The sequence below is a fragment of the Anolis sagrei genome, chromosome 6, assembly GCF_037176765.1.
Source record: "Anolis sagrei isolate rAnoSag1 chromosome 6, rAnoSag1.mat, whole genome shotgun sequence".
NCBI classification, from domain to species: Eukaryota; Metazoa; Chordata; class Lepidosauria; order Squamata; family Dactyloidae; genus Anolis; species Anolis sagrei.
Window position 1 is genome coordinate 109,268,888 of NC_090026.1, and position 22,842 is coordinate 109,291,729.

General features: G+C 41.5%; 1 protein-coding gene across 1 annotated transcript in view; it reads right to left on the reverse strand.

The window, feature by feature from the left end:
• The window catches only part of ARHGAP21 (Rho GTPase activating protein 21), a 115,785-nt gene extending 114,025 nt beyond the window's left edge, over nucleotides 1–1,760 (reverse strand). Inside the window, exon 1 of the mRNA XM_060782411.2 lies at nucleotides 732–1,760. Coding sequence (XP_060638394.2) covers nucleotides 732–794 — 63 coding nt within the window. The 5' untranslated portion in view covers nucleotides 795–1,760. The remainder of the gene's footprint in view (nucleotides 1–731) is intronic.
• Nucleotides 1,761–22,842: the final 21,082 nt, after the last annotated feature.

The window sequence follows — 22,842 nt, forward strand, 5'->3', positions numbered from 1 at the left end:
CTAGAGACCTGAGCACTGGGAGCTGCTGGAAGTGGCTTGTAAAGAGAGGGAAATATGTGTGTGTGTAGACCCACAAGGGAGGGGGAAACAGAGCAGTGTCTTTTTCAGAAACCCCTCATAGGACAGGCAGCACCGCCCTCCTTCTCCCTATTAGATCAATGGGACAAAGGGAAGTGGGGAGAGGAGAAAGAAAGGCAGACTTTGGGAGCCGTGGGGAGGGTTGCAAGGCGTCGTTTGGGTCTGGTGCAGGAACAAAACAAGTTAATTTCAACGCTGTGGCCAACAATCCCCAGGAAAGGCAGAGTCTGGGGAGGAGTTGTGTGCCTCCTTTTTGTGTATTCCTTCTTCTCCTTCTGCATCCAGTGGGAAGGGAGGAAGCCAAGGAGCAAACTTTCCTTTTCTTCTTCTGCTCCACTTCTTCTAATATTGTTCCCTTTCCCCTTCCACACAAGCACCTTTTTCCTTCCTCCATCCTTTTCCCTTTCTCCTGCCTTTCAAAGGCTGTGAAATCAACGGACTCAACAAACCCAATGGTTGGAAGCAAAGAAGCCAAAGAGAGGGGAAGAGGCAACAGGGATGGGGCGGCCATTAGCGCCATTCCCAACCCCAGAAGCCCTTCTTTTCGGGCCTCTTTTCAACCCACAAAAGGCACTTTCCCCACTCCAGGCCGGGCTCAGCAGATACCCTGGCTTCTTAAGAAGCTTTTCCCCTCCTCCTTTCCCCTTCCTTACCTGGCTCAAGCTCCTGGCGAGGGCTTCTCTCCCATCTCCCCCTTCTGCCCAACGGGTCGCCATTATTTCCTTCCCCGATGGCTACAAAGGGCGAGGAGCCACTCCGACGGGGTCCACATTGGAGGAGGGGGAAAAGGGGGGAAACAGGGGGGAAGACGGCTCCCAAAAGTATCCCTCCAGCAACACAAAGCCCCTCAAAACATCCCAAGTGGGGGGTTCTCTCTGAAGTATGCCGAAGACAGAAAAACAAGTGATCCACCAAGTTGGAAATTATACAGAAAGTATAATGGGTTTCCCGTTTCCAACAAGAAGAGAGGATTGAAAGCCCCAAAAACATCCAAGCTGAGATATATATTGAGATTAGATGGCCTTCTCTTCGTGGGGAAAAACAAAACAAGCACCCAAGACTATGTACATACACACACAAATCCCAGCCCAAGCGCCACAATGGAGATCTTATTTGCTTTGCTTTGCTTTTCTTGGAGGGATTACTTCCACTAAGTTATGTCCGAAGGGGGGACGAGTCTTCCATCAAAGCAGCCCTCCAAAAAAAGAAGGGAAAGGAATGCCTCCAAACAAACATCCACCAAGTTGAAGAAGTAAGTCGAAAGATAATATCTCTCTGTGTGTGTGTTTGTATTATAATATCCTCCTCGTCTTCCAAGCAGCGCAGGAATCCCGGCCACAATGGGTTTGCAGATCTGTCTTCTTTTTCTATCTTGGAAGAGATAGAAAGGCTCTTCTTTGACTTTTCAAACAGGGCGGGAAGGAAAGCAGGATCCCGCCGGAGTTTGTCCCCAGCCAGGCTCGGAGTCGTCCCCCTTCATCGCTCCGGAGAAAGGGAGGAAAAAGAGGGATGTGTCAATGGCTCCAAGAGAGAGGGAGAGAGAGAGAGAGAAAAGGAGGAGAAGCTGCTCCTGCTCTCTCCTCCTCCTCCTCCGCGCCTCCTGCTGTTGCCTTTGCCGCCTCCCGCCCCTCGTTAAGCTAATGGCATTGGCTCCTCGTCATCTTCCTCCTCCTCCTCCTCTTTCTCTTCCCTTACAATGCAAACCCAGGCAGGAGAAGGGAAGTCCTTTTGCCACTACAGCTCCCTCCTCCTCCTCCTCGTCACGCACAGGAAAAGTCTAAGAAGAAAGGGAAAAAGTTAGCGTGGAAATTGGAAGGAGAGGAGCAACAGGAAAACACACCCTCTCCTGGCTCCAAAGTGTAATTTCCCCCTTTGCACAAAATGCATCTATAGCAGTGTTTCTCATCTTTTCTAATGCCGCGACCCCTCAGTCCAGTTCCTCATGTGATGGTGACCCCATAACATAAGTTAATCAGTATGTAAATATCTGATAGGCAGGATGTGTTTTCATTCATTGGACCAAATTTGGCACAAATCTTCGATAGGCCCTAGTGCAGTGATGGGCAACCTTTTGAGCTTGGTGTGTCAAAATTTGCCAAAAAACCTGAGCATAATTTGGGTGGGGTGTCAACTTCGAGAGAAAAAAACCATAATTTTGCAATATTTATAGTTTAAATAAGAAAAATGTATATTCCATGCTGAGTTATGGAGTGAACAATGCTCAAACGTGCAGATGTTAAATTTGTAGAGCCTCTTACAAATTTAAGGATGGAATTAGATTGCCTCTTTTAAGGTGCATGTGGCCGCATGTCATCAAAAATAGCCATGTGTGTCAGTGCTGACACGCGTGTCATAGGTTCACCGTCACGGCCCTAGTGGGTTATTTCCCCCTTTGCACAAAATGCATCTATAGCAGTGTTTCTCAACCTTTCTAATGCCGCGACCCCTCAATCCAGTTCCTCATGTTGTGGTGACCCCACAACATGAGGAACTGTTATTAATCAGAATGTAAATATCTGATAGGCAGGATGTGTTTTCATTCATTGGACCAAATTTGGCACAAATCTTCGATAGGACCTGGTGGGGTTGGGGGGGGGGGGGATTTGGTTTTGTCATTGGGCAGTTGTAACTGCTGGGATTTATAGTTAGTTCACCTACAGTCAAAGAACATTCTGAACTCCACCAACAGAACTCCCATGAGAAACAGAAAATACTGGAAGATTTTGGTGGGTTTTGGAGTTTTGGAGTTGTAATTCACCTGCATCCAGAGAGCACTGTGGACTCAAACAATGATGGATCTTGACCAAACTTGGCATGAGTACTCAATATGCCCAAATGTGAACAGTGGTGGAGTTTGGGGAAAATAGTTCTTGACATTTGGGAATTGTAGTTGCTGGGATTTATAGTTCACCTGCAATCAAAGAGCATTCTAAACTCCACCAATAATGGAATTGAACCAAACCTGGCACACAGAACTCCCATGACCAACAAAAATACTAGGAAGGTTTGGTGGGCATTGACCTTGAGTTTTGGAGTTGTAGTTCACCTACATCTAGAGAGCATTGTGGACTGAAACAACGATGGATCTGGACCAAACTCTATACAAATACTCAATATGCCCAAATGTGCACACTGCTGGAGTTTGGGGAAAATAGAATCTTGACATTCAGGAGTTGTAGTTGCTGGTATTTATAGTTCATCTACAATCACAGAGCATTTTGAATCCCACCAACGATAGAATTGGGCCAAACCTCCCACACAGAACCCCCATGTGGGCCACAGCAACGCGTGGCAGGGGACGGCTAGTAATCTATATAAATAAAAATGTAATGTTCATTTGTGGGATTAACATAACTCAAAAACCACTGGACGAATTGATACCAAATTTGGGCACAATACGCCTAACAACTGAATGATTGATCATCACTCAAAAAAAATGATTTTGTCATTTGGGAGTTGCAGTTGCTGGGATTTATAGTTCACCTACAATCAAAGGGCATTTTGAACACCACTAACGATGGAATTGAACCAAACTTGGCATACGGGACTTCCAAGACCAACAGAAAAGAGTAGAAGGGTTTGGTCGCCATTGACCTTGAGTTTGGGAGTTGTAGTTCACCTACATCCAGAGAGCACTTTGGACTCAAACAATGATGGATCTGGACCAAACTTGGCACAAATATTCTATTTTTTAATTTATTTTTGTCGTGTCAGGTGCTACTTGAGAAACTGCAAGTCGCTTCCATATGCCCAAATATGAACACAGATGGAGTTTGGGGGAAATAGACCCTGACATTTGGGAGTTCTAGTTACTGGAATGTAACTACACCTACAGTCAAAGAGCATTCCGAACCCCACCAACGACAGAATGGGGCAAACTTCCCACACAGAACCCCCATGACCAGCAGAAAATACTTAAGGCCATCCAGTCCAACTCCCTTCACCAGGGCAAGAAAACATAATCAAAGCCCTCCTGACAAAGAGCCATCCAGCCATAGATAAAGATAGATATATATGATTCACAGAGAGAGAGAGATAGTATCATAGATTTGAAAGGGACTCCTAAAGAAGAACAATTATATGCTGCATGTTCCAGAGTAAGCTAACCAGACAATCTCCACGTCAGCACTGACAAAAAGACAGCAAGAAATACTGTTTACCCACAAGCATAAAGACATTACATATATTAGAAACCAACACTTTCTCATTACTTTATTGTCCAGATCACCAAACTGAGCCACAGCAAAACGTGGCAGGGGACGGCTAATAATAATAATAATAATAATAATAATAATAATAGAAAATTAAATGGCGGAAATACAATCAAGGCTATCAACACCTGGGCCATCCCCGTCATTAGATACACTGCAGGGATTGTGAACTGGACACAAGCAGAGCTGGGTGATCTGGACAGAAAAACAAGAAAACAGATGACAATCCACTACTCATGACACCCGCGTAGTGATGTCGACAGACTTTACCTGCCCAGAAAATCAGGAGGCAGAGAGAGGGCTTCTGCAAGTGAAACAAATAGTAGAAGAAGAGAAAAATGCCCTGGCAGATTATGTGAAAGGCAGTCAAGAACCAACATTGAGGGAAGTCAATAGTAGTAAACTGCTTAAAGTGCAAAAGACAAAGAGTAAATACCGTAAAAACACAATCCAGAGCAGAAGAGAAAATTGGCAAAAGAAGGCACTCCATGGACAGTTTCTGGCAAAAATTGAGAGTCAAATTGACAAAGAAAAAACATGGCTGTGGTTCACAAATGGAACTCTGAAAAAGGAGATTGAGGGCCTGATTCTGGCATCCCAAGAACAAGCCATTTGAACCAATGCCATCAAAGCCAGAATTGAAAAGTCAACAACAGATCCCAAATATAGACTCTGCAAGGAAGCAGATCAAACAATAGATCACATCCTCAGCTGCTGCAAGAAGATCGCGCAAACAGACTACAAGCAGAGGAATAACACCATTGCTCAGATGATTCATTGGAACCTGTGCCACAAATATCATCTGCCTGCGACAAAGAACTGGTGGGATCACAAGCTGGAAAAAGTTATAGACATTAAACACGTCAAGCTACTCTGGGACTTCCAGATTCAGACAGACAGAGTTTTGGAGCACAACACTCCTGACCTCACGATCATGTTAAAAAACAAAGTATGGATTGATGTTGATTCCCAGGTGACAGCAGGATTGAAGAGAAACCACTGGAAAAGATGGCACGATATGAGGATTTAAAGATCGAACTGCAAAGACTCTGGCACAAGCCAGTCAAAGTGGTCCCAGTGGTGATTAGCACACTGGGTACAGTGCCTAGAGACCTTGGCCTCCACTTAAACACAATTGGCGCTGACAAAATTACCATCTGTCAGCTGCAAAACGCCATCCTACTCAGATCTGCATGCATTATTCGCCGATACATCACACAGTCCTAGACACTTGGGAAGTGTCCAATGTGTGATCAAATACAACAGCAGCGGAGTGACCTTGTTTGCTGTGTAATAATCTTTTTGAGTTTCAAATTATTATTATTATTATTATTATTATTATTGAGCAATTTTCTGGCATTGCATATTTCTGCCAATTCTGTAACTGTTTATTTGTATTTGGATTCCGTAGCCCACTTGTCAATGGATGTCCAGAATCAGCAGCATCCACCGCGGCCCTTTTTATCCTGGGTGACGACCGAGCCAGTATAGACTTCGTTTTGGTTTGTTTCTCCATAGTGCTAATGGGTTAGGTGCTCTTAGTTCCACTCCTCCTTCGAGACCTCTCTGGCTTGGTTAGACTTCTGGTAGTTACACTACCTCCAGCATAGCTCTCAGCGTCCTTGGAGCAGTTAAGCCCCCCACCATGACAAGGTGGAACCCATTGGAGGGGGGGGGGTATACTAGGTGACAGCCATACCAGGTAACAGCTGAATTAATGAAAAACAACAGGAAAAACTCAGCAATTATCAGGATCTCTAAATCAGGATTTTTTACCATTCTGTGGAGATTTCTCTTATGTCCTTGCATGGGAAGCTAAAGTTGACAGACTGGAGCTTACCCCACTCCCCGGATTTGAACCACGGTCAGAAGTGTAGCCAGCACAAGAATTTAACACATTGTGCCACTGGGGACTCCTATATATCCAACTAAAATATAATAACTAACACAACTATATAGTAAAGTCTCTCTTATCCAACATAAACGGGCTGGCAGAACGTTGGATAAGCGAAAATGTTGGATAATAAGGAGGGATTACGGAAAAGTCTATTAAACATCAAATTACGTTATGGTTTTACAAATTAAGCACCAAAAAATCTTGTTTTGCAACAAATCATAAGAAAAAGCAGTTAAATATACGGTAACATTATGTAGTAATTACTGTATTTACGACTTTAGCACCAAAACATTGCAGTGTATTGAAACAACTGTGGATCCGAGTGGGAGGCACACTGCATTGGATAATACAGAACATTGGATGAGCGAAGGTTGGATAAGCGAGACTGTTGTATTTAGGACAGTCACATAAGTAAATTCACACTATTAAACATGTTGTACATTGCCTGATTTTGACTTCTTAATTTCTGCTCCATACAGACACACACACACACACACACACACACACAATCCTTAAAGGAGGCTCCATTACATTACGAGGCTGCCTCAGGCCATCCCAGTTCGGGCCAGCTGCACCCAATGTCTGGGCCTGGCTGCCAGCTGGATGTTGCATGGTTGCTGCCCTTGGGGTTTGTTTGTGTGTGTAAAGGAATAAAAAATAAGAATGTATGCTTTTCGCCAGCAGCTTCCACCTTCCGGAGGCGAAGGTGGAAGGTAGGAAGGGAGACAAAGCACACACACCCTTCCATTGTTTGCTTAGGCACCAACATGCACCTCATGAATCAGCTTCCAAGCCGGAGGGAAACCGGGCACTCAAGGCTGATGATTATACAGTACTAAACTGCCCCCAATTAAAGTAAAGCGTGGCAATAATGCTCCTCCGCCACACCATAGAAACGCAAAGAAATGCTTTTATTTCCTGGCTTCATTTTTTTAAATAGTATTTTTATTCAGAACACACAGAAATAGGAACCGGGGGGGAGGGGGGGGAAGAGTTACAGAATGCAAGAACAGCATGTCCCCATAAAAACAAACACAAAATAGTTTCTCTTGATATATAAAACTAGACAGGAACACTAAACAGAACTATATCTAAAACAATCATCCTAACCTATACAAACCCACACAAATACATGCTAAACATATAACAGGGGCAAGTCGACAAACCTTACAATCTTTGGCTGTTGATTTTAATTTATTTTCTATTAAAAAGTACACAAATACAGGAGAGTCTCATTTCTCCAACTTTCGATCATCCAACGTTCTGCATTATCCAACACAGTCTTCCTCCCACCCAGATCCACAGCTGTTTCAGTACATTGCGATATTTTGGTGCTAAATTCATAAATATAGTAATCACTACGTAACGTTACCACATATTGAACAGCTTTTTCTGTTGATTTGTTGTAAAACATGATGTTTTGGTGCTTAATTTGTAAAATCATAACATATTTTAATGTTTAATAGGCTTTTCCTTAATCCCTCCTTATTATCCACCATTTTCGCTTATCCAACCTTCTGCCGACCCATTTGTTAGATATGTGAGACTCTATTGTAGAAAAAGACAGACATATAGAAACAGACACAGGTGGGAAAGGTTTACAGAAAGCCAGAACAATATCCCCCCATAAAAAAGCATGGTTTTTCTTGATATGTAAAACTAAACAACAACTAACAGAACTACCATAAATCTAAAACTATCCTTCTACCTCACATATACAAACTCACACTATTAAATGCACACTAAACATAAAACAACAAGCCTCACACTTGTTGCCTGTTGATTTTTACGTATTTTCTGTTCCCTTCAAATATCACTATATATTAACGCTTCAACTTTTAACACGATAAATGAGCCCCAGACTTTCTCAAAATTAGTCAAGGGTTCCTCCGCCGTCAGTTTGTCCATCTCAGCTAATTCACACATCTTCTTAAGCCATTCTTATTGCATTGGGATAGTTGGCTCGTTCCATCTCCGGGCATAGACGATTCTTACAACAGTAATCATATACAGTAATAATCTTCCATGTTTACTCTCTAGGCTTTATTTTTTATCTCTTGACCAAGATGTAAAGTGGCTCAAACATTTTTGTAGCACCTTACGCTACAAAGGAAAGTAACGAAATAGGCCTCAGGGAACATTCTCACCCCAAACGGCCATCCTCAGGCCAACAGTGAAAGTGGGAAAACCTTGAACAAGGCCCATCTACACTGACCATTCAATATTGTACAAAGCTAGCTTTGAACTGTGACAGCCAGACAACAAACTCACACAAGAAGCACATGAAATAATGTCTTTAATTAACAACAGGGCCCTGTGGTTTTTGTAATTCCCATCCATGCTTAAAACTGATTCCAGGAATTCCTTTGTAAGCCTCTGCACAGCAAAACCACTTTCTTCAATACCGGTTTGAAACTGCATTAAATGGTCAATGTAGATGGGATTCACCCTCTCTCAATTCCCTCCTCTATCCCTCACTCAAGAACTACAAAAGAGCCTTTGGGGGTTTTTTTTGGCCAAGCTTTCCAAAAACTTTTAAAACTGTTATGAATCCAAAGTATGTGGACACAAGGGGTGCATCTATATTATCGAATGAATACAGTTTTACATCACTTTGCCATGGTTCAATGCTATGGAGTCCTAGGGTTTGCAGTTTGGTGAGGTAACAGCACTGTTTAGCAGAGAAATCTTAAAGACCTTGTAAAACTACAACATGATTTCATAGCATTATTATTATTATTATTATTATTATTATATTTCACTTTTATCTCTTCACCGAGACACAAAGTGGCTCAAGCACTTTTTAAAATTCAACTTAAAATCCATAACAGAAAAATATTAAAATAGAACTAAATGTACAAGTCAATTAAAATAACTGAAAACACTTGAACATTGTAGAAGTAATCAAAAACCCTACAGCACCCCCCCCCCCCCTTGCCTTGATCTGGAAAACATTCTTCTTTAAAAGGCTTCCTGAATAAAAAGGACTTTGGCAATTAAAGTGGTATTCAACTGAATTAATTCTACAGTTGAGATGCACCAAAACTTAACTGGAACTAAACATCACACAAAAAAAATCTCTTTTGGTATTTTTATCTCTCCACATTTGCAGGTTTTACCTTTACAGATTTAATTTAAAATGTTATCTTTCTATGAATGTCTAGATCAGTGGTTCCCAATCTTTTTTTGACCAGGGACCACTTTGACCACTCTCCAACATGAGTTCCCAAAGGGTTACGAATCAGTTTTTGGTCAACTTTAGATTCAATTTGGTTATTTGGGGTGCTGATTCGGAAAATTGCATTGGACAGACCACATCAGCTCTAGTTTCCGATACAGAACAGATACCATGAGCAGCGACACGGGAAGGAGTGGCAGGTAGCATGAAAGGAGCAGAAATAAAATAAAATAAAATAAAGATGAAGGAGCCTCACGGACCAGATTTTTGTCCTCACAGCCAACTGGTAGTCCGTGTCCACACGTTAAGAAGCATTGGTTTAAATCCCCCAGTGTGAATCCATGGTCAACTTCCTCCAGTCATGCTGTAAGGCCTAGAGATTTCTAGAGAGAATACCACTTGAGGAATTTCGTGCTCCTCCAGTGCAAATCTCTGGTTAACTTCAGCACAAGCTGACCATACAGTCATGCTGGAAGACATAGAAATTCCTAGAGAGGTGTTCTCCTGGGTTTATAAAAAGTAATTGCTTTATTTGTGGTTTTTAATAGAACTCTGGAGAACAGGATTCCCACACAAATCTCCACTGGTTTCTCTTTCCAAGAGAGGCAAAAGGGCCCTCTGAACAAATCTTGCCAAGAAAATTTGGTGATAGTTTCACCTTGGGGTTGCTATAAGATGTAAATTACTTGAAGGCACAACAACAAAACTGCAGAAATTATCAGGCAAGTTTGAATGGCTCATCTTTCTGCAGAAGATGAAATGTTTGTACGGCATCCCAGCTGTGTGGGTTATTGCATTTAACAAACAGAAAAGGGCCTTGAGCTCTCCATACCAGCACTGGCATTGTTTGACTATGCAAAGATTGTTATGTACAAGATAAAATGTGCTTTTTAATCGAGAGATTAAAGCACTGGGCACAATGTGCAGTATCCATAAAAAGAATATATTAATGATTAATTAGCCACTCTGCACCAGTACGGTGTCAATATGCTACAGGCTTTGAATTAAAAAGCTACAAGCTGCGCACCAGAAGTGCAATCAGCAATCACATAATAATGATAGAGTCTCTCAAATGACACTAGTGAACAAGAAGCAAGTTAATAAACTATTTTCAGCACAATTGCCTACTTGTTAAAAAGAAACACATCTGGATGTTTTCACCACTTATGAATTATTGACTCGTGAAGGTCAGTATTCTCTAAATGATGATTGCAGGTGCTGTTTTTAACTACTCCAATCATAGCTGAATTTTTTGGAGGGTGGAAGATCAGTAACACAAAGGTGGGCAAAAATAGGTAGGTGGAAACTTACTGAGGCATACAACTTGTAAATGTGTTATTAAATAGTGATAGTACTTGGCCTCACTGGCTTCTGGATTCTAGGGCTGATAACCCCCCCCCCCCCCAAAAAAAAAAAGGAACCCAGCTTTGGAAACAACATTATATTAAACAGTAAAGATACGTATCAATGTACTACAGTGGAAATAAACAGTTAAAATCACCAGAATCTTCAAAACCGAGATATTGTTCTCGAAAGTCTTTCGTTTAGCCCCATAACCCCCTGAGAAATTGTAAAGCTAAGGGACAGTAATGGTCTCATCTACAGTCAGCTTCCAAGTTGAATTATGATTTGAACTCAAACTATTCCACTCTGTTCAACACACAAACCCACACACTATGCCTTCAAAAGTTTTAACTGTTACAAAAGCTAAGGCGTGGCTGATATAAAACTGAGGAGTGATGCTAGCCATGCCCTTTACTCCGGATTGCATCAGGAATCTTTCACACCAGATATGACACACAAAGTATTTTTCATTACCTTTCTTGTTATGCAAAGTAAAAACTTAATAACACTGTACACCTGTTGTAAAAAAAAGTCTCTGAATTTCAGGGACTTGCCAAGTGCATTTTTCTCCTATACACAAAAAGCTGTCCCAAGAAATTTAATTGATCTTTGTCATAGGGATACAATTCTCAACATATTGGGACAAAAATTGTCCCATTCCATTGCTGCTCTATTACTTGTATATATTATCGTTAGCGATTGTCCTGCTTCTTGGCAGGGGGTTTGACTGGATGGCCCACAAGGTCTCTTCCAACTCTATGATTCTATCTACTCCTACTTGCTAACTGGAGTATACTTTAGCCACCTTACCCATGTTTTGATGTTTCTCAACCACATGTGTCACAGTTTTCATCTATGAAATATTGGAGGGATGAAGTCTCCAAACCACAAAGCAGTTCATTTCTATGGAGTGGAAGCAGTAGAAGACTCCTGCTCTAAGGAAAACCCTCTACTTCTGTGGACTTCCAGATTTGGCAACTCTCTATTTGGGATCAATTTTCTTTCCAGGCAGAGTTGGATAGAGTCAAGTAAACTCAAATTAGCCTTATTGGACAAATTCTAGCTCTATGATACCTATCCCTGAGTCATGATCCACCATGTGCATGTGTATTGCATGGATAATAATATCGTTTGTGGTTCCATATCAACAAAATTTCAAATCCTAAATTCTGAAGTAGAAGGCCACACTGTTTCACCTATTTTGTTCTTTCAACATATCCACTAGAAACTACTATTCCTTCCAAATACAAGATTCTCACAGAAGTGCCTTAGGACTGTTATGACCTCTGTCTTCTTCACCTCAGTTTTGCTTGTTAACACTGAAATCTAACTTTGCATTGCATTCTGCCATCTGCAGGAGCAGAAAGTATTCATTCTGATTTCCTTTGAATTCTTTGGCAGTCACCACTTCCTTTCAGCAGTCAAGAGATCGTAAGATTCTTGATAAAAACCAGATAACAAATAATTACACACTGGTGTTGTTGGACTCATGATAATGTGCTTTTCATTCAGCATGGCTTTTTTTCTTGCTATAAATCTTACTATTTATTTCCTTGCTTGAGAGAGAGGGGGGGAAAAACAAGGCGGTAACATGTTTATTTCCAATTAACATCATCGCAAACACTCATTTTAGACCAAGATTCTGAGGTTTGTTTTTGTAATTCACTGAAGGCAGGGTGCAAATATATAAATCAATAACAATGTTTTAGAAATTAAAATTTTCTAATCCAAAATTGTAAAATCTAACAAAAAGCAAACAGGTCACAGTGTTTTTGCAATTTAAATATACTTTCAAGCCAACTACACTTCAAAATAATCAAATATAAGAAAAAACAAACAGATCCCAACATCTTTGCAATTTAAATACACTTTCAAGCCAACAATTTCTAGCCAAGTCTTGAAATACGATTTCAATTAAACCAATATGTGGATTTTAACTTCCCTGCTGCCATAATTTATTTGGTTTTAAGATTTCTAGGCTTCAAATGTCACATTTCTCTTCACATATCCTGAGCTGGGTAACAAGTGGTCTTCCAGATATTGTTGTTCTACAATTCCCATCATTCCTCATTGTTGACCAAGTGTGATGGCACACCCGTACCTTTGAGAAAAACTATAATGTCTGGCTTTACTCGGGGGCTATCTGTATACCTTCTGTTAACATTGAGACCCTTAACACACAGAGGCACTTTAGATGCAAAGATAACCAAAATGAGTTTAGATGAATAAAGGGTTAACTCCACCCAGAACTATTATAAGATAACTTAAAACAATACATTACAAAAGACACTTTTGCTGGCTGCGGTCATCTCTCTGGAGTCTTCTGCCTCTAGTGCAAAGCAATGGTTTACAAGCTGGTGCTTATAAGTGGCCTCAATATTCTTTCTTGTGAAGCTTAAGTTGGTCAAAAGCTTCTGTTGTCACTGGGACGGATGATATAAGAATACTGCTGAATGCAGGCGCTAATGATGCCTGTTTTTGGATTGCTTGGGCCTAGAGTTACCAGACAATACCCAAGCCTCTGTTCTCTGCAACTCTTCTGCGGAAAAAGGTGGAGTCTAGCAAGAGAACTCTATACAGGCAAATGGAATAGACCAACTAAGGCTGGTCTCTGGGGGGTTTTATGCTCCACCCAAAAACTAATACAAAAGGAAGATATCTACAGTACACTATTGGGAAAACCTATGAACAGAAGCAGAGGAGAGGAAAAGGCAGAGCTAAGACTTCACAGCCAAGGCTGATGAAGTTGTAACTAACCTCTTCCTCATCCTAAAACCATGTTTCTAAGAAGCTTTCCCCACAGCCCTTCCCTTCTTGGAGATTTCTTGCTCTCCTAGTTCTAGGTTTCTTTCCCCACCCTTTCCATGACTTGCTTTTTTTAAACTCTCCCAATATTCTTCTCTCTTGTGTTTATACTCCATTAATCTCTTTTTCCTTCTTCTTTTTCAAAAATATTTTTCTCCATTAAGGGTCTGCTACTTCCTTGCTTATGCTGTTAATATGCTTTCAAATCATTTCCAAATTATGGTAAACCTAAAGCTGTCATGGTGGTTTCTTGGCAGGATTCATTCAGCGGGGATTTGTCATTACCTTCCTCTGGGGCTGAGAGAGAGTAACATATCAAAGGTTAATGAATGAATTTCCAAGAATGATTGACATTTGAACTCATAGACTGTATTCCAATATATACCACACTGGTGCACACTTGCTTATACTACAAAATACTTAAGATTTATCGCAACATGACAAAGGAAGCACCAGTGAGTCTTACTTCCAAGGAAACAAATGCATGCTAGAGCTGGTTGCTATACAACAGGAATGGGAACTGTACAGCTCTTCTGATTGCTTATGATTGCTAAGTATATAAAAACTTGCTGTCTAACAATATGTGGAAGGCCAGACAATTCCCATCCATGCTTTGGGGCATTAACCCCCATTCAAAAATTGCTGTTGTTTGGTGCCACCAAGAGACATTTCCAATTAAAGGTGTTTTCTTGGCAAAATTTGTTCATAGGCAATTTGCTTTTCCTTTGTTCTGAGGCTAAGAAAGTACAACTTACCCAAAGTTACCCAGTGGGTTTCCATGACTAAGCGGGGATTTGTGCCCTGGTCCTCAGAATCATAGTCTAACACACAAAGCTAGCTGGTATTGCCCCCCCCCCTTCCCAGATGTGTGATGTGAGAGAAATAAGGTTGAGCACTGTAAATGCTATCCACTACATGACTATCAGCCTCCTCCCTGTAGAATCAAATCAAAGAAAAGCTTCATGAAACCACCACTCCTCTTAACGTTTCCCCAGCAACAGCAAAAGTATTCCTCTGGGAAGCTAAATCAGGAAACCCCCCACGAGGGTCTGCTTCCAGGGGCAAACCAAGAATAGGCAACTTGATCAAAGGGTAACCTGGCAAAATGGCACTACCTAGAAGAATCCTCCACCTTGTGTGACTGTGGAGCAGAACAAACAACTCCTCATCTGTATGTTTATCCGCAATGCCCTGTCTGAAGTACAGAGGAAGAATTGTTTAAAGCTACAGACAATGCAGTCACTGTTGCCCGTTTTTGGTCAAAATATTAAGTCACTTGTGCTCCTTCTAGTTTTATCAGTTGTATACTTATTTATGCAATTCTTTTAATATGGAATAAATAAATCTCCAGCAAAGGATCACCGCCTTGTCGGGGCGCTGGAGCTTGAGCACCTCAATGATGTCATGAGCGAAACCGTGAAGGGACACCCAAGACGGGACGGTTGTGGCAGAGAGGTCAGACCAAGCGTGATCCCTGGGGAAGGCAATGGCAAACCACTCCAGTATCCTTACCAAGAAAACTAAATGGACCAGTACAACCAGAGATATGTCGGTATGCCATTGGAAGATGGGACTCCCAGGTCGGAAGATGGCCAAAATGCTACTGGGGAGGAGCAGAGGATAAGTTCAACTAGCCCCAGATGTGATGACGCAGCTAGCTCAAAGCCGAAAGGAAGGCTAGCGGCCGACAGTACTGGAGGTGAACGACGAATCCGATGCTCTAAAGATCAACACACCATAGGAACCTGGAATGTAAGATCTATGAGCCAGGGCAAACTGGATGTTGTTATTGGTGAGATGTCAAGACTAAAGATAGACATTCTGGGGGTCAGCGAACTGAAATGGACTGGAATGGGCCACTTCACATCAGATGACCACCAGATCTACTACTGTGGACAAGAGGAACATAGAAGAAATGGAGTAGCCTTCATAATTAATAAGAAATTCACTAAAGCGGTGCTTGGATACAACCCAAAAAATGACAGAATGATCTCAATTAGAGTGCAAGGAAAACCTTTCAACATTACAGTGATCCAAATATACGCCCCAACCACAGCTGCTGAAGAAGCAGAAGTAGATCAGTTCTATGAGGATCTGCAGGACCTACTGGATAATACACCAAAAAGAGACATTATTTTCATTACAGGAGACTGGAATGCCAAGGTGGGAAGTCGAATGACAACTGGGATCACAGGCAAGCATGGTCTGGGAGAACAAAATGAAGCAGGACGCAGGCTGATAGAATTTTGCCAGGAAAACTCGCTGTGTATAACGAACACTCTCTTCCAACAACCTAAAAGACGGCTTTATACATGGACCTCACCAGATGGTCAACACCGAAATCAGATCGACTACATCCTTTGCAACCAAAGGTGGCGGACATCCATCCAGTCGGTGAAAACAAGACCTGGGGCTGACTGTAGCTCAGATCACGAACTTCTTATTGCTCAATTTAGAATAAAACTAAAGAGATCAGGGAAAATACACAGACCAGTTAGATATGATCTCACTAACATTCCTAGCGAATATACAGTGGAAGTGAAGAACAGATTTGAAGGACTAGATTTAGTAAACAGAGTCCCAGAAGAACTATGGACAGAAGTCCGCGACATTGTTAAGGAGACGGCAACAAAGTACGTCCCAAAGAAAAAGAAAACCAAGAAGGCAAAATGGTTGTCTGCTGAGACACTGGAAGTAGCCCAAGAAAGGAGGAAAGCAAAAGGAAACAGTGATAAGGGGAGATATGCCCAGTTAAATGTGCAATTCCAGAGGTTAGCCAGAAGAGATAAGGAACTATTTTAAATAAGCAATGCATGGAAGCGGAAGAAGACAACAGAATAGGAAGGACAAAAGACCTCTTCCAGAAAATTAGAAACATTGGAGGTAAATTTCAGGCAAAAATTGGTGTGATAAGAAGCAAAGATGGCAGGGACCTAACAGAAGCTGAAGAGATCAAGAGAAGGTGGCGAGACTATACAGAAGATCTGTATAGGAAGGATAATAATATTGAGGATAGTTATGACGGTGTGGTGAATGAATTAGAACCAGACATCCTGAGGAGTGAAGTTGAATGGGCCTTAAGAAGCATTGCTAACAACAAGGCAGCAGGAGACGACGGGATCCCAGCTGAACTGTTTAAAATCTTAAAAGATGATGCTGTCAAGGTGATGCATGCCATTTGCCAGCAAATATGGAAAACACAAGAATGGCCATCAGACTGGAAAAAATCAACTTATATCCCCATACCAAAAAAGGGAAATGCGAAAGACTGCTCCAACTTCCGTACAGTGGCCCTTATTTCTCATGCCAGTAAGGTAATGCTCAAGATCCTGCAAGGAAGACTCCAGCAATACATGGAACGAGAGTTGCCAGATGTTCAAGCTGGGTTTAGAAAAGGCAGAGGAATGAGAGAGCAGATTGCCAATATCCGCTGGATAATGGAGAAAGGCAGGGAGTTTCAGAAAAACATCTACTTCTGCTTCATTGACTATTCTAAAGCCTTTGACTGCGTGGATCACAATAAATTGTGGCAAGTTCTTGGTGGGATGGGCATCCCAAGCCACCTTGTCTCTCTCCTGAGGAATCTGTACAAGGACCAAGTAGCAACAGTCAGAACTTACCACGGAACAACAGACTTGTTCAAGATTGGGAAAGGCGTACGGCAAGGCTGCATACTCTCACCCAACCTTTTTAACTTGTATGCAGAACACATCATGCGATGTGCGGGCCTGGATGAATGCAAAGCTGGGGTGAAAATTGCTGGAAGAAATATTAACAACCTCAGATATGCAGATGACACCACTCTGATGGCTGAAAGCGAGGAGGAGCTGAGGAGCCTTCTAATCAAGGTGAAAGAAGAAAGCGCAAAAGCCGGGTTGCAGCTAAACGTCAAAAAAACCAAGATTATGGCAACAAGAATGATTGACAACTGGAAAATAGAGGGAGAAACCGTGGAAGCCGTGACAGACTTTGTATTTCTAGGTGCAAAGATTACTGCAGATGCAGACTGTAGCCAGGAAATCAGAAGACGCTTACTTCTTGGGAGGAGAGCAATGTCCAGTCTCGATAAAATAGTGAAGAGTAGAGACATCAGACTGGCAACAAAGATCCGCCTAGTCAAAGCCATGGTATTCCCTGTAGTCACCTACGGATGTGAGAGCTGGACCTTAGGGAAGGCTGAGCGAAGGAAGATCGATGCTTTTGAGCTGTGGTGTTGGAGGAAAGTGCTGAGAGTGCCTTGGACTGCGAGAAGATCCAACCAGTCCATCCTCCAGGAAATAAAGCCCGACTGCTCACTGGAGGGAAAGATACTGGAGACAAAGTTGAAGTACTTTGGCCACATCATGAGGAGACAGGAAAGCCTAGAGAAGACAATTATGCTGGGGAAAGTGGAAGGCAAAAGGAAGAGGGGCCGACCAAGGGCAAGATGGATGGATGGCATCCTTGAAGTGACTGGACTGACCTTGAGGGAGCTGGGGGTGGTAACAGCTGACAGGGAGCTCTGGCGTGGGCTGGTCCATGAGGTCACGAAGAGTCGGAGACGACTGAACGAATGAACAACAACAACACAAATAAATAAGTCAAATAATTACACCATGCCAGCTTTCAATGTGGTTTACTTCCATGTAAACATGTATAAGACAGACTGCTCAGAGGAAAGGAGGAAGAAATTTACAATTTACTGGTACTGGTTACACCATCTGTAAATAGAATCTTGAGCCAATTGATTACAAATTCTAAGTGATTTAAATGGAACCATGATTTCACGCAGTGGCATTATCTAATTACTTCTTATGTTTGGGAGAGACAATACACTTAAAATCAATCTAAGTGCATCAGGAGCATTCAGATGTGCTCATCAGACAGCTGCTACTGATATACTATATGTCACAATAAGGCAATTTAGAATCAAGATTAATGATATTGAGTTGACAATCAATGTTCTTTCTGAAACACTGAGGGCCCATTTGATATGTAGCCCTGATAGCTGTTAAGTAATATTTCCTCTTTCTCTGGCCAATTGCTATTCCGCTTGTTGCATTTTCAGACAAAACATGAGAAATATCTTATTAAGGCATCAGCATAGAAAACAGATTGTCTGAAACAATTTGAAATTCACCTCTCTGACGTATCTCCCAAGTTGATAATTTCCTTCATCTGAAGAACAGGAATGTTCATTACACCCATAACTAATCGCATGTTGCCATAAGGAGCTTCCTCCATGATTGGTTAAAATGGTTGTATATGTTTATTTTCCGGAAGTGACTATGTATCAAGTGGAGATATATAGTAAGAATGTTTAAAGCAGTGGTTCTCAACCTGGGGTCCCCAGATGTTTTTTGCCTTCAACTCCCAGAAATCCTAACAGCTGGTAGACTGGATGGGATTTCTGGGAGTTGTAGGCCAAAAATATCTGGGGACCCCAGGTTGAGAACCACTGGTTTAAAGGATCTTTTAAAATCATAATTCTTTATTCTGGGTAATATTGCTGCCAGTACATAAACATATTAACTTCTCATTGAAACAAGTTGGCCCTCCATATTTACAGGTTTCACTTTTTGTGGTTTTTATTATTCACAGATTTAAATAATACAATTCTCTCTAGGAATTTGTAGTTCCTCCATCATGACTCCACTGGGCATTTATCACAGAGTTTTGTTAGTAAATAGGATCTTGAACCAATTGATTCCTAAGGAGAACACATCTCTGGCATTTGTCAGTTCACCAGTCTGACTCAGGGTGGATGAAGACAGGCCTTTATCCCAGGAGAATCCGCGTTTTAAAAATGCAGTTCTTCCCGGGGGCCTGTTCACATGCACCCCAGAAAGCATGCACTTTCTGGGGTGGGTGTCCAAATTCTCTTGTGGGACCGGCCCGCAAGAACATCTGGAGGCCCTACCCCCCTCCCCTGAAGCTCCCAGACCCCTTTAAAAAGTAAAATTATCCAGCCTCCAGTACACTCTTGGAACAGCTCTCCCAGTGCATAGAAATGACGCACCGGGAGAGCAGGGGAGCGATTTTCCTCTCCTCCCCCCCCCTCCCCGCTCTACTGGCACATCATTTCTACACACCAGGAGAGCTGCTCCAAGAGTGTACTGGAGGCCAGGTAAGTTTTCTTTACTTTTCAAAGGGGCTTGGGGGCTTTGGAGGCGGTGTGGGTATTCCCACAATTTAGTCAGGAAAACTCTGGGAATAGTGTTTGGACTGCAATCCAGACACCAGAAATAGTGGAGTGCAGTCCAGATCCCATGCCTTCCAAGAAGGTGAAGAATAAATCTGCTATCTAATTAATTCGCTACAAACCAGGGTTTTCCTGGTTTGTAGCAAATTAATTTGGGACTGTCCAGGACGTTGTCTGGACAGCCCCTTCTTTATTGCAGGAATTACCGCAAGAAAGGTACTGTCTGGACAGGTCCTCTGTGATCAATCTCTAGTGGAAGATGATCATGGGAATCACACTGGAGGATCCAGTAATTCCTAGGGAGATGTTCTCTCAGGTTAAAAAAGAAGTTTTTTTATTCATGGTTTCCCCACTTTTGTGAGTGTCCTGTGCCTCTAATCCCAGCAAATGTGGAGTTCTATTTGTATATTCAACATGCTGACTTAATTTTTAGCTTCAGTCCCCTTCTTGAAATACATAATCGTACTTAATGCTGTCACAACATAACCTTAGAAATGTGTAAAGTTGTTCCACAATATACGGTAGTGATATATGAGCTCTAGGAAAGAGTAAGGGAGGTGATCCAAAGGGGAGCTGATGATGTCCAAAACTAGAAATAACAGCAGCAACAACAACTTATTAATCATGCTAGGATTCTGTTACCTATCTAATGCTGTTGAATTCAGGATGTCTGAAGCAAACATGGATTAGTCAACTGGAGAATCAACTGATCTTTTCACTTCCCTGAGGCATCAAATGTGAAGGTCTGTTTCAGGGCCCTTTGGATGAAGAGTGCATTATCTTTCTGCATCTGTTAAATGTGTCTCTGAGTTCCAGAAAGGCTAAGGGCCTCCTACTCACTCTTTCCTGCCAAAATCTACAACTGCCTACACTTTTCCTATTAAAGCTGCTTGTTTCCTATGACAACGCCTGCAAGTACGTTTTGTGAATATAAAATCACACTACAATACTAGATAATGACATTTAGATGGAGTGTTAAAGCGAGCATTTTCATTTGATGTGAAATAATATCACGAGTACATTCCATATCTTAAAGTGCATTTTGCCACTTCTAGTATTTTTATAACTGTTTTGTCACAAGGTTTTGTATCTCTTTCAAGTGTCACAAGGGACCTCATGTTAACATTGTGACTGCTGTGACTACAGTGAATGTACTGAAAGAAGAACTTATCTCTTGTTGGTGTGAATTGGGAGCATAGTTTTTAAAAAATCAAAATCAAATAAATATTTTATATCTCCTTTTAATTTCAACTTATGTTGGTTTGTGAATTTTAAGAACAAAAGACATAAGATCCAGTAGCAACTTCAAAACTAAATATGGGTGGGAAGGCAGTATGTGTTTTCATGAACTCGAGATGATCTACTGTATCTCATGAAGTGATTTCCTTTATGTAATGTTATGCTAGAACAGACTTCTGTTATGTCAGAACAGACTGAAATGACTACTATGAAACTGGGTTGTTGTGCGTTTTCCGGGCTGTATAGCCATGTTCCAGAACCAGGAAAGTCTAGGCCAAGTCATATTTTGATCAATTCTTTGGCATGTCATGTTCACTTTCTTTTTGAGACAAGGTACAGAAGCATTCCCCAGTGTGATACCCTCCAGATATATACAACTACAATTCCTATCATCCATTAGCCAGCCACTGATGAGAGGATACTGAAAGATGTAGTCTAATACATTTTGGAAGGCACCAGGTTTGGAAAGGCTGCTTTGTCCTGAAGTGACTGGTTCAGATTTCCATTACTTGATGGCATAATCATCACAGCTGGCTCACAAATGCATATTCACACTTAATTTCTAATTAATTTATTTTTCTGTGCTTGATTATTCACTACTGAATGTGTGGGCTGATATTCTTGAAAAGTACTGTTATTGTTGAGATGTTACTGTGGTTTTATGTGTGTGTATGCAGAAGTACGACCTAGTCACTTCAGTGGAACTTGATCGCAAGCAAGTAAATGCAGCATATGATTGCAACTTTATACTGTATCTGCACATACAGAGGCACTGAAGGTTTGAAATTCTGAGGTTTTCTTTGTCCATTACTCCTGCCAGCATGTTAGTAATATGTTTGATCAGTATTGGAAATATGCTAGAGATGTTCTTTGTGGTGGCTTCGCATTTCATAGATGAAAACCAGGGCCCATGTCCACAAGCAACGTAAGGTCAGGGTGGCAAAAGTTATCAATGTGGAAAGACAGAGAAGCTAGGGAGAAGCTGCAGTAATGTTTTTTTTCCTGAGTCTACAGGGAAGGGCAAAATTCTGCCCCTTCCTCTCCTTCCCAAGTCTGAGTGCAAACTACATCTTACTTGGAACACAACTTGGATCAATTAGAATAAGCAAAAAGGAAAAGGAGAAAATGGAGAAAGAGATGAGAAGGGGCATTTTAAAGGCATCTGAAAAATGGGATGACAGAATATTATTTCAGGCTCTTGGTTTCTGGAACTCCCTCACAAAGGAATCCAGAACCTCTTGTCCTTCAATCAGGCAACAATGTTTTATTTAGACAGGCGTTGGGCTTTGAAGGAGACTTATTTGCTAAAGTTTTCATATGGCAGTTGTATATTTTTACTGGTGTTCTAAAAATTGTGAGCTGCCATGAGTCCCAAATATGGGAAAAATGGAAACTATAAGCAAATAAATAGTATTGAATCTGTATACACGAGGTAGGGATTCCAATGATACAAGGAACAGGTTACCCCCAAAAGGTATAGTGAGGTTTCCCCCCTGCTGAGACAGTGAGTTGCTGGGGATATAAGAGTGGGAAAATTTCTGTCTATAGTGTCTGCCGCTGAATAGCACTGTGAAGCAATGGATATGGATATGTGATACAAACTATTTAAAAGTTTTATTTAATCTAATAGAGATTCTGGAAAAACAAAAACAAATTTTCTCTTTATGAACAACCCAACATATTTTCCAGACATCTCTGCGTGAAGCAGAGCAACAGCAAAAGTTATTTCTAAAAATGCCTCTGAGAGATGTCACTTGGAAACAGGTTGCAGTGGGAAACATTTGGACTCCTGGCCAGCTCAATGAATTTAAGTAGATTGCTGATGAGATGCAGCTGTAGGGTGGAGGCCCTGCTAGAAGCTCCAGCTTTGAATGCCAAATGTAATGAAAGAAGTATGACTTCCAGCTGA